This window comes from Mixophyes fleayi, chromosome 7 (genome assembly GCF_038048845.1).
Source record: "Mixophyes fleayi isolate aMixFle1 chromosome 7, aMixFle1.hap1, whole genome shotgun sequence".
NCBI lineage: Eukaryota > Metazoa > Chordata > Amphibia > Anura > Limnodynastidae > Mixophyes > Mixophyes fleayi.
In genome coordinates this window covers 21,455,962-21,468,939 of record NC_134408.1, presented here as the reverse complement: position 1 = coordinate 21,468,939, position 12,978 = coordinate 21,455,962, and the positions used below count along the sequence as shown (strand labels likewise).

Sequence of the window (12,978 nt, the reverse complement as noted above, 5' to 3'; positions counted from 1 at the left end):
GATAGGATGACCTTAGCAAGAGAGTAGTGAGCATCTAATACTATTAATAGTATTAGGAAAGAATCTGAGAAATGACGGGTATCTGAAGTAAACAATTGAGGTTTGTTTTAATTGTTTGGAGCACTTGGGAGTAGGATAATAAAGGGCATACAGATTGTTGTTTGTATACTGCTAAGTTTATATAGATCAATTCTAAATATTGTATTACCAAACATGTAATAAATTAATGTTTTTGGGAACTGCTAATTCTATAATGCTTGTCCAAATATCATGGGAACAGCAGCAATAGAAATAATTAAATATCTTAATATGGAATGTCCTTTTTTTGTTCCTGCAGAAGTTTAAAGATGAGGTAATGTGGAGGAACGGGTATACCCTTCATTCACACATAATAAGGCTTGTATTTTAGATTCTAATTTCAAGTAAACTGTAGCAGAATTAAGTTTTGTTATCACATATACTAGTACTTGGCAGCTGACAGTTACGTCATGAGTTAACTTTTTAAAGTCCTATTTTAGCATGTTAAAAATCAGTGTCTTAGAACAACAATAACACTATGCTTGATAAAAAAAAATGTAGTTTTTGGCTTAAAATATATATATATGCATTTATTTATTTACAAGACACAATTGATTTCACACAAGTAAAGAACACTTCACATAATTGAAGCAAAATTATCCATTGAACATACAGTCAGAGGTAGTAATGGGAGTTTAAAGTACATTTGTTACATAAATATAGTGGAGGGAGACATTATGTGGGAATACAACCAATAAATTCACTAGGAACAGGTAATAACACAGAGGCACTAATGGATTTATAAGAGTGCATTCCCAACTCTGGACCACACTCGATGCACAGTGCAAATGGCTTTTGGGTTGAGCCTGTAATAGATGGTTTTACCTGAGCACATCAAAGGTGCAAAGCTACTTTCTGCTCTTGGGAGATGGTGGAAAAATCAGAAGAGTGCGCTGTGAGAATGTATAAAAGTCATGCGTTCTGTTAAAAGTATAGGGTGAGACCTGTTACTGTTCAGGAGTGTAAAGCACAGCAAATGCTCCTTCCACTCTCTACTTTACATCAATAATCTCGGTCTGCAAATTGAAATCTTGTTTTTGCATTACTCTGCAAAACTAGGTGGACCGGTGTTCACACTCTGTGCATAGCAAGTAACATTCTCAGGTAACCCAACTCCTCCCATTGGCTGCTGCCAGCTTCTACTGCTCCGTCATGGCCGACCTCTTCCTCTGTAAATCTAGGCACGTGGAATGAAATCTAGGCCTATATGCAGAAATCAGGGCACATGGATAAAGGATTTGCACTTCGTAAATGATTCCCACTATGTATAAGGCATATGTGCACTTTAAGACAGATGCAGATATTGGGGAACCAAAAACCTTCAAGAACTGTATTTTCCAAAAATCTAAGATCATAGTTTAAGGCTCACCCCTTTAATTAAATTAAGATACTCAAAAGTGTTGGGATGATACATAAATTAAACATGCAAGTGTAGGTGTTTGATAACTGGTTGGTGGTGTTGCTGTTGGTTATGTAACGCTTTCAGTCAGCAACTGAATTACTGACAATAGAGAATAGAAAAAGGGAATTGCAACAAAAAAATATTATATATTTGGATATATTATGGCTTTTCCATTAACGCAGTGCTAGAACAGTGAAACTATTAGTGCAAATGTCCTTTCCACAGGTACTGTCTTACTATACAATCACCTAAAGTCAGGTGACTGGTTTACTGTACAACACTGCAAGACATACTCCTGCCATTCACAACGGATTACAAGGCTGCATATACATACATTTTATATACGGAAAATCATGAAGAAACATCGACAACACAATATTATTATCTCCACTCAACAACACGATACATGTTCTTTATACAATAGAAAGAATGTCCCTACGAGTGCCTGTTTAATCAGCGTCTTACTGCACCAGGTGGAATAAATCGGTGACACCTATCGAAATAGGGGCGTGGCCATATTATTATGGGGCCATGGTTCGGCAGATCATCATGGCTGCAGCCAACTGGGTCCTGACTTTGAAATAACAAGTGTTGGGAGGGACTGTGACGTCACCAGTCTATATAGCTTTCTGGGAGCCATGAATATTACACATTTTGCATGGGATTCTGTATCTACCAATCACCATTTAATATTGAGTCCAGAATTGATTTTCTCCACTGCGTGGTATTGTGTGTGTAAGGCCTCTTCCACTCTGGCACCGTCTCTACCCCCGAGCCACTGCTCATAGAGTTCCTTCACTCTGTCATCCCGCTCTGGGGACACACTCCTCACAGTACTGTACAGCTGCTCAACTCTGTGCAGCAAGTCCTTCCCATCTTCCCCTTCTGCTCGGATCTGTCCACCTCCATTCAAACAGCCTAAAGATGAAAACAACCTCAATTACGGGAAAGTAGAATAAAACAATAAAAGTGTTTACTACCTAGCAACGTTTTTTATGCTTTGCCACAGAGCGCGGCTGCAGACGCCGGGGCAACGCGCCACAGAGCGCGGCTGCAGACGCCGGGGCAACGCGCCACAGAGCGCGGCTGCAGACGCCGGGGCAACGCGCCACAGAGCGGGGCTGCAGACGCCGGGGCAACGCGCCACAGAGCGCGGCTGCAGACGCCGGGGCAACGCGCCACAGGAAAGGAGGGAAAAATTACAGTTGAAAAGTTAGATTACCAATAAATATGTTTGATCAAAGCTCTAGACTGTTAGAAGTGTTACTTTTTACATGCAAATATAGTCTGGTAGGAGAATTACTGCCGCAGTAAACAAAAATTATTTTACGTAAAACACAATTTAATTTCCAGACAATTTGGTGAAGTTTGTTACGGATTTTGGAAAACGTGGCTCAGGAGGAGTAGGATGAATAGAAATAAATGATGTTGCTCATTGAGATGAATTACCTGAAGGACAGGCCATCACCTCTACATAGTGGTAGGTGCAGCGCCCCCTTTTAAGCTTCTGCACCAAGTTCTGGATGTTCCGGAAGCCATAAGCCAGTGCAAACTGCAGCAACACCTCCCCATCCTTCTCCAGCGTCACCTCCTGGAAGTCCTTGTTCCTGGACAGAGTAACACACAAGCAGCAGTCATGCAGCTATAAACCTGTCACTCCCTCCCTGTACAACCCTACTTTCTGCTTATAGCTCCCCTGTTCCACAGATGTGGGAGGGAGCTATTACATTTATTTCTTATGGTGTCAGATTGCCTCCACTGCAGCTCCGGGACCCCCAAGATGCAGCCCCTTATGTGTGAACATTAACTTACGTGTGTAATATTTTTTACCCGGACTGCATCACTGCAGGTCTTTGGAGGGCATCACGTCTAACAGCTCCTAGCTCTTACAACTACTCTCTGCCTTGAGCAAGGGGAGAGCAGATGTCTGTGCCCCGTACTTAGCATGAATCTGGAGCTGAGCACTGGACGCAAGGCTTGATATGACAGCAGATTAAATAGAACAAACACACCTCCCAGCCTTAGACTTCACATATTAATATACATATTAGAGGCATCTGACCTTCCATATATGCAATACAGACCACTGGAAGACCTAGGTAAGATATACAAACAGCACACAACTAGGAAGAGGAGAAGGATTTGTATTAAAATATTTATCTTGAGAGCTCAAGGTTAGGTGATGGGAGAGCAATTTCCACAGACATATTCCCTGAATAGTAATAAATAATAGGGTTGGGGGGGGCATTCAAATATGAATAAATTATATATTATATTTCCCGGTTAAATAAAGAACACTCAACATACAATAATAAACCTGACATCTTACTTTAAAGGCTTGTATTTGATTTCATTCACATGGATGCCAAAGAGTTCTTGTGCTGCATATTTATAAATATGCTCCAGGTAACCGCCGGACCCCCCGCCTTCGTGTCCCAGCGGCTTGTCCTCTGCCACACTGCTGAACCTGCACAGAGACACGTCCGGACATTCCAGGTCACGTTACGTAAAAGCACAAACAACATATAATACCCAGACTGAACACAGCTACCAGCCCTGTCCCACATTAGCATGGAGAGTGTTTTGTTATTTGTTTTTGTCCGATAGATTTAATGTTTTTCCTGCAGTGAAATGGAAGAATTGGGGACTCAGAAGGATTTAGATCAAGTCATTAACCCTACTTATCTTCGAGAAGCGTAACCCAGAAATACAGAGGGTGGACTGTAGTGGGTCATTATTGTGAGGAGTTCTTTACACTCCATATCACACATGCACAATAGTGTTGAGATCTGGGGAGATCAGTAATATAAGAACTATTCCAGGAAAATCCCTGCCTCGTGGGGCCTGGTTAGAACATCGGTAAACTGGAGCCATAAAAGGATTGACTGAGGATCTAAATCCCCAGAAAATAACCCCAACAGATTTCTGCCTTGCTGACACCTGGGAAGATGGGACTCACGTGGCCTGTACCACACTGAGGTCTTGCTGTCTATCTGTGTGGAGTTTATATGTTCTCCCTGTGTTTGTGTGGGTTTTCTCCAGGTGCTCTGGTTTCCTTCCACATTCCAAAAACATACAGGTAGATGAATTCACTGCTGTGTGTGTATATTACGGAATTTAGACTGTTAAGAACCAGTGGGGCAGGAATGGATGTCAATTATAAATGTTCTCTGTACAGCGCTGCGTAATATGATGGCGTTATATAAATCAAAGGTAATCATTATTATTTTTAATTTGCACAGCCCGAAGATGGGCCCCCTGTTGTCTGGAGTAATAATGTTATGTTTTGTCAGGGTTTACTTACTAGAAACAAAATTAACAGTTTTTGTGCCTTGGATATGGTCAATTAAAGAGATATTTATTCCAACATGCCAAGAAAAAAAATGGCCTTTCGGTAGATTTAAATCAAAAAAATTATTCCTGGTATAACCGATGCATGCATAAATAGGAAAATCATTCTGGTGCCCAAAACCTCCTGAAAGGCTTAATTTGCGACGCACGTCTCAGCCCCGGTTAACAATGATGGGAATTCAAATGGCTGCGAGGGGGCGCGATGTGTCTCTGCAACAATGTGCGGAGAAACATTGCAGCAGAGAATTTACTAAACTGTGCTCAATTCCCCCTGTATTCCATAGAGATACGAGAGAAAATGAACAGAGATTTTAGTACCATAGAGGCGATATCTGGCGGCACCTCGCGGCTAGTCGAATCTGCCCCAATGTATCACCTACTGGACACTATATTAGTGATAGAGGACTACTGTGACTATAGAAAGGTCATGAAACTCAGTTATCTAAAGATCTCTGTACTTATTTACAGCAGGACATGCGCTATTCCTTATAACGAACACGCTTCCTTATTAACACTGTAGTGATGACATAAAAACTCATAACAGAAATGACATCAGATCACACTAATTATACTTACAGGAGTGTACAAATATAAATGCATTATGTACATATAAGAATGGGAATAATGCACTCCCTACTGTAAAATATAAAGATATTTGAAGCCACTGAGTATATCAGTGACCAAATAAAATGAATACATTATGTATAGATCAGGAGACGTTGAAGTCACTAACGCTCTTTATATTACAGTAAGGGGTCCTTCTAATATACAAGATTCAATATGAAAGAATGTTTTGTTGTGTGTTTTACTTCAAGGGCTTATATACTTAAATTGCACCGAGGTGCAAAATCTGCGCTTAACTAAAGCAACCAATAAGTTTTTCTTTCTACCTAGCGCAGAATAGATAAACAAGTATCTGATAGGTTGTTATACTTTAGTGCAATAATTTAATCCAGGTAAGAGTTGTATATTTAAATCAAGATAAACTTTCAATATGACTCGTGTCATAAGTGACATCACTGGTCTCTAAATATGCGTGATGACATCACTACTCACCAAATACAGGCATATTTTACATCTATTCACGGTATGCACTTACATATTATATACTGTATTTAGCTTGTCTACAAATTAAACACATCATTATTATTAAACCATAATGACATGTTAGGAAACTGGTACTTGACAATTAATTAGACACAATACTTTTGCAAAACCACAAATGTTAGAAGAAAGGCAAACTTACCCCACAGATACAGAACCTCTAATCTTAAAGCGCTACGGAATATGTTGGCGCTATATAAATAAATGATGATGATGATGATGATGATGATGAGAGATGATAAGTAACCATGGTGCAGGAATACACCTCTGTCACTAGGTGGCGCTACTGTACTTTTAAATTTTCTGTTTGTTGTATTTTAAAAAGGAGGGAAAGCGTTTTGTTTTTATATATAAATACTCACTGTGTGTCAAGGGGACAGAGATTCACATCTGATAATGATATTCCCTCTTGTTCCAACATCCGCAATACTTCACCTATAATAAACATCAGTCATTAGCACTGGAAAGTAACACAACACTAATACCCATAAATCTATGGGTATAAGACGCACAGCCCCCACCTGTGGTAATGACACAATCCACGTCTCGTGTCTCGTATTCCTCACTGAAGAAGTCCGGTCTCGAGGCCTCCAGCTTCTTGTCATAACACGGCATCACCGTCACATGGTAAATCTGGTCTGGCTTCAGCTTCTACATTTCCCAGGATAGGATGAGAGAGAAGGGATGGACTGTCAGCAGGAAGTGATGTCATTTGATAAGGTTAGGATTACAGTGAACCCTTCTTCTACATATAACGGAGGCAGCCATTTTGTGGGAGAATGCAGTCTATAAAGTCATTAGGAACATCGCTGACGCCAGAGGGGACGTCTGCCGACAGGGCATACACCTCATGCCTAGCGGTTCAGCTCACAAAATGGCTGCCTCCATTACAAGGAGGCGACATTTGCTGCACACTTTACCTTTTCCTGTGCGAAGTGGCTCTTGACCAACGATCCCATTGCTTGCTGTGGGGACTTGGTGACACTGATGTATGGGATAATAAAAGAGCCGTGGGTTTTCTCAGCATAACAAATCCAACCTGTAAGAGAAAGTCAGTCACTAGAGGTTAAACACTAATTTATGACTGGTGTCTGCAGGAACGTCTTCCTACCTAGTAAGGATCTTCATACAATATGTATTACGGATGTGAAACATACGAACACTATACAGCTGTTTTTACTGAGTATTCCAAGGTTATTACGATTGTGCTGTATCACACAATCACCTGCGGTTTAAACTAATGTATGTGGTGAGATCTAGCCAACAGCTAAACACGGTCTATAGAAAGGAACCACAATTCAGCATGTGCAGACTAAGCGGGTGAGTTGCATGTAGATTTGCAAACTTATACCCATGTAAATATACACAGACACAAATCAAATAGGTCTGTCCTGACTTATAGTTGCAATATACTTCGGCGCATCTCTACTCTAAAATGGACGTGACCGCCGTGCAAGTTAGTACTTACACAACCAGCGCAGAACTTGCGACAACTTAGTAAAAGATCCACCTATAAAACACACAAATGAGACTCTAACCCTATATACAGGGGAGCATTGTTAACTTGCGTTATGATTTGCTTCCTGAAGCGTAAGGGGCTGCAAGAGTTATTATACTACAGCTCAAAACACCGAAAGAGGTTGTATACATGCTCAGCGCAACAAATTTTATGTGACGTGCAAAATTCCAACAGGCAAAATGCACTGGCATCCAGGCAGTCAGCCATCATGTAGGCTAAGCCATTGTTCATGAGAAAGCAGCACATCGATTCACTGGGGGGATGAGGTGCAGGCCTCTCAAGAACAGGGTTCCTGGCGAGTTATTATGCTTCATCCTTATGGATACTGGTTCAGCCCCCAGAATGCCGGCCTGCTCTGGTGTGTGACCATTATTGGCTGGCAGATGCTTACTTATTTAAACTTGTGAGTAAAAGTGTTTTGAAGAGATGGACGGTGTGTTGAACTAGTTTATCTGTTTGTGGACAGTAGTAAGTATGGACGGTGTGTGGAGCATACCAGAGTAACACAGTATCTCTGGGTTGCTGTCCTGTCAGTCAGTACAGCATCAGCACTTCTATAAGTCTACCTGGGCAGGCCGAGGCCAGCATGGGAAGGGTTTTCTTCTCCTCCTTCTGCCTCTTATAGCGGCGTATAAACTCTCGCTGACTCTCCAACAGGCTGAAGTTCCTGGAGAAGCTGGTGTCGAAAACATGGTGTACCCCTAGAAATGTAAACAAACCAGTATAATGAACTACATGACAAATCTCACATAACACATCAGTAGTGACATAAACTAGAGGTCATTATAATATGATCCGTTCCTCCCGTCAGCGGAGGTGTGGCTGGACACCCAGCAGTAATTCCTATCAGACGGGAGCACAGGCTGATACGGGAGACTGCTTCCTGTAGCACAGCGACTGACAGAGTGAAGGGGGTTATGGAGGGGGCATGGAGACCCCCATGTCAGTAACCAAACAGGGACCAGAGTGATGTGGAGGATTGTGGTGGGGTGTACAAGTGCCTGCCTGCCTGTTAGTGATTGGCACATTTAAACATATAGGGCCTGAGTAATAAAGGAGAGCAAAGCAAACAAAGGAGTAAGTTTGCACCTTTGCAAAACCATGTCACATTGCAGGGGGAGATGAATATAAAATGTGGGGACAGATTTATAGTTGGGGTAGGGCATGTACTAGGTCAACTTATAAAACTATCAAGTATTTGTGTGCTACATAAAAAAAACAGTCAGTGTTTTCCTAATGTGCAAAATAATAAACTACTTTGCACCCCTTGCATTGTAACATGGTTTGTCCAGCAGAAAATGAACTCTTTTTTTTTGCTCTGCTCTCCTCAATGACTCGGGGTCTCATTTTGAGTTAGGAGCAAAGGTGCAAATTTGCACTGCAACAAACCATGATGCAATTCGAGGGGGTGCAGATGCAGGGTGTTTTTGCATGCAGGAGAAATACCGACTATTCTGGCATGGTCAGCTCTTACACTGTGATTTACTGATCAGTTACGACAGGCCTACAGGGTTATTATAGTGCATATTTCCTGAAAAAAATAACTCAGTGAGTACTTGGGGTGATTTGCAAGCAACACAGAAGATCATCATGACAACAATTTAGCTTAAGTTGCTCACCCAACTGCTTGAAGAATGCTGTCAGTTTCTGGGCGGTTTCCTGGATATTAAGGTTAAATTTTGCAGCCAGAGAAGCCCGTGACTGAGGAGAGACAGACACCACAACAAGCTTGTATAGAGACAGGTCCTTTGTCTGAGGAGGAAGCATAACACAAAATGGATTATAACTATGTGACAATGAGAATATAAGACCCACAGTCCCTTCTTGTCAGCTCATGTCAGCCCTTCCTCGGCAGCAGAGAGCCCTTCCTAGCAGTGTAGTATTTTATTAAGAAATAGTGGGTGTAATGGTACAAGGCTGGGGTCAAGAAAACAAACCGAGGGATATTTATAATAAGTGTTGTTTAATCTTATTCTCAGGTAACTTGTTCCAATCAAGAATAGTTACGTTTTACTTATTTTATGTTCTAAAACATTTCAAATATCTAAACAAGTAATAAAAGGAAATAAAAACAAAAAAACAGTAATAATCTTCACCTATGTCAAAATCAAATTATACTATAGATATATTTTAACAAACTTCACTATTATCATTGCATATTAATATAACTATAGAAACAACCGGATTTCACATTTATAGCCAGGTAATGTTCCTTTGTCCATGCAGATTTGCTTTTGATAAGCGATTGTGAAACAGTGCCTTTCCTATGTCGTGTCGGGCATATAACTTACCTTTGTGGCATCTTTATCTATAAAGGTGTCATGATTTGTTTTACCATAAACCGCGCCTACTTATGATGTCACCAGTCTGACGCAGGTAAGTCCACAAAACAGGCGCAAAGTTACTCTACAGCGACACTTTTCCCCCTCACTAGCTTTAGATAAGGAACACACTCAACAATACTGCAGTATGTAAATATAGCGAGAACAGAAACATTCTACATTATCCGACCGAATATAAAATGAGATGTCAAATGAAAAAAAAAAAGAAGAAGAAATCGTCAAGAAAAATTAGTGACCTAATATGGATCGTTATCATGTTGAATCACCAAAAATATTCATATGGTCTGTAAAAATGGCAAAAGAATAGTTCATCAGTAGACAATAATGAAAACTGGGTGAATATGACTAAAATATGGCAGCATCCAGTTACAAAACAAGACTGTATGGGACAAGTAATAGAGCGCAGACCACACTCCTAAAATAACAAGTTCAAAAAAATAATTTAAGTAGAAAAAAAAAAGTACTTTGTTCTGTGCTAGTATCTTGTACAGCTCCTCGTGGCTCTGCTGTGTTATTAATATTGTTTCCGCTGAGGTCACACAGCCGCTGCAGGCCAAGCAATCGTTAAGGGTAATCTTCGCCTTTTCCAACTTCTGGGAAGCTCCATCCTGAAAAATAGATAAAAACAAATTATGACCTAGTAATGTTTTTGCCTTTGTAACACTACTGAATGCGTAACTGGGGAAATTAACTATACTGAAGATCAAATGGTTTAACGTGCTAAAATGGCCTGTGCACAGGAATGATCCCGCTCTGTGGAACAAGTCTCTCAGGGATGACATTGTGAATGTGGACTTGCAGATTTTTTAAAGCGCAGCCATCACCAACACATAGTGGAAACAGCTACTGTGCGAGTGAAACCGACCTTTATAAGAAAAAGTAATGACATCACTCAGGCAGCACTATTTAGGCCTTAGTGATGTCACTGGTTCCTGGTGATTTGATAGGCTGCATTCTCGCCAATATTGAATCAACCCACAAAATGGCTGCCCTCGATAGGTGCTCTTTAAGTTGCAAGTGTGACTAAAAACATGCACAGTTTATCAACTATTCTGGGTTACCGATTCAGTAAAGTGATGGATACTACATTATCAATACCTGGGTTGTGGCATTTTTCTTTTTAAATCCATTTATTGTAGGGAGGGTTCCCTGAAACAGTTTATTCTCCTCAATCTCACCTGGTTGATTTGGAAATAACTTCCGTCATCTTCAATTCGGATCTTAGCTGCTCCTTTCCCGGTTTTCTTCTCAACTTTAACTGGTTTGATGCAATCCTACAGATGCAAACATTCTTGTTACATTTCTGTATTTCACATTTGAAAAAAAAAAAAAAAGGTCAACCACTAATTTGCACTTTTATCTTCAACATTTCAGGATATGATTACCTAGAAGTAGCTTTATCACTGTTTCTCAAAAGGACACCTGAAGCTACTCTCAATCACATGGTGATAATAATCAGAAATAGATATCTATTACAACTAAAAAAAAGCAGTTTCCTACAGAAATGCAACGGAAAGGTCCTTAAAGGTGGCAGAAAACTAAAATTCTTTTGCAGGGAGAAAAAGGTTGTGTATGTTCCCACAAAGCAGAAAATATCCTAATAATAGTTCCCTGTCAAACTCTTTATCACATTTAAATTATTCCATCCTGCAAAATGAAATCTGAACTTCAGCGCAAAAGTAGGTGCAAATTGCACGTAGAAAAGGAACGACCTTGACCATCCATCTCCTCTCATTGGCCTAGGCACAGTTCTGCACCCCCCACAGAGACCACCATCTTGTTCTGCACATCCATGTACTTTTACATAAAACTAAGAATAATTGCGCAAAAAGTAGGAGCGACCCTTAATACTATTATAATTTACTGTTTTACATATACATTTAAATGTAAATTGAAAGAAGATATAATGCTTATTTATTTTGGGTGGGAAATGCTTTGCCCTAAACAGTCAATTTTCTTTCTTTTATTATTGGGATAAGCATCCATATGTTGTGGAACGGCAATTGTTATCTCTGTAGCTTTTTCTCTCTTACGCTCAACATCTCGTCTCTTAACTGTGCTTTAAAAAATTAATAATAATTGGTTGTATTAGTAATTAGCGGATAATCTTGTCTATAGTGCAGGTAGCCTGAGCCTAGTTTATTAGTGAACCAGGTGAGAGCTGAGTGCTGCGCAAGTGAATGTACAAACACACAGGAACTCCAAATAAACAGAGTATTTTTCCACATTGTACCGTTTACTTAAAAAGTATAAAAATAAATTGATATAAGACCTGTAAGCTTATTAAGATGCAGTATGTTGTAGAATGAATTAGTCACCTTTTTCACTTAAAACTTAATATAAAACACATTTTTCATATAAAGAAACAAAAAGACAATGCGGTATTATAAGGCGGTCCTATGTAAAGATAATTAAAGGCTTTTGTCCATACTTTTCCACAGCAAATAAACCGCTTATGGAGCTTGGTATAGGGATCATTAATTATTATGTAAAACTGGCCCTTAAAGGTATATGGACATTCTATCAAAATACATGACAGATCATGGAACCAGAAAATAATGCATGCTGCATACACTGTGCACCATCAGGTTTGCATAGGAATCAATGATCCCTGAAATCCTATGCTGGCAGACATACACTACACTGTGTGTATTATTATATAGAGCACATGACATTCACATTGTGACTTTCCCCCAAAGCAACAGGCAACTTCTCATTTACACTACACCAGATATAATGTGCAATAAGTGTTCTCTCCCTAACCCAAGTTCAGGAATTACCAATTATTATTACTAACTGACCCCAATACTGTGTACTCCGTACACCACACACGCACCTGTGACGGCCCGATAAAGTCATCCAGATCAGTCAGCTGCAGCACTCCGCTAAACGGCGACGCCATTTCTGCCACACTGCCGTAAAGCGACCGTGAAGACGCTTCTGTCGCGAAACTGTCGGAACCCAGAGATCGCACTGCCGTAAAGCGAGATGAATTGATACCAGGATTTATAATGACGAAGTTTACAGGTTGTGAGGTTCTGTGCTGTAATAGAAGTCGGTCACGGCTAGTTCTCATCAGTATTTTGTAATGCAAAGCTAAGCAACCCATAACTATCCAGCTGGTGCAGAATTACCAGTACCTGACAGACTTTTCTTAATAGCATCCTGGGACTTGTAGTTCC

The 12,978-nt window shown here is 40.3% G+C and overlaps 1 protein-coding gene across 1 annotated transcript; it reads right to left on the bottom strand.

The window, feature by feature from the left end:
• Positions 1 to 1,881: 1,881 nt before the first annotated feature.
• CIAO3 (cytosolic iron-sulfur assembly component 3) lies at positions 1,882 to 12,741 on the bottom strand. The gene is made up of 11 exons (XM_075179280.1): positions 12,633 to 12,741; positions 10,975 to 11,070; positions 10,261 to 10,404; positions 9,074 to 9,206; positions 8,021 to 8,155; positions 6,856 to 6,974; positions 6,457 to 6,586; positions 6,298 to 6,370; positions 3,810 to 3,947; positions 2,930 to 3,087; positions 1,882 to 2,398 (listed from the first exon to the last, which is right to left on the bottom strand). The coding sequence occupies exons 1-11, from the start codon at positions 12,696 to 12,698 to the stop codon at positions 2,160 to 2,162; spliced, it is 1,431 nt and encodes a 476-aa protein (XP_075035381.1). The 5' UTR covers positions 12,699 to 12,741; the 3' UTR covers positions 1,882 to 2,159.
• Between the last annotated feature and the right edge of the window lie 237 nt (positions 12,742 to 12,978).

Excerpts from the sequence above, each read along its gene's own strand:
- CIAO3 (XM_075179280.1), bottom strand. The coding sequence starts at position 12,698 with ATGGCGTCGCCGTTTAGCGGAGTGCTGCAGCTGACTGATCTGGATGAC. Across the intron at positions 9,207-10,260 it reads AGATACTAGCACAGAACAAA|ACAAAGGACCTGTCTCTATA; the intron begins GTACTTTTTTTT and ends CTTCCTCCTCAG. Across the intron at positions 6,587-6,855 it reads GCCACTTCGCACAGGAAAAG|AAGCTGAAGCCAGACCAGAT; the intron begins GTAAAGTGTGCA and ends TGGGAAATGTAG.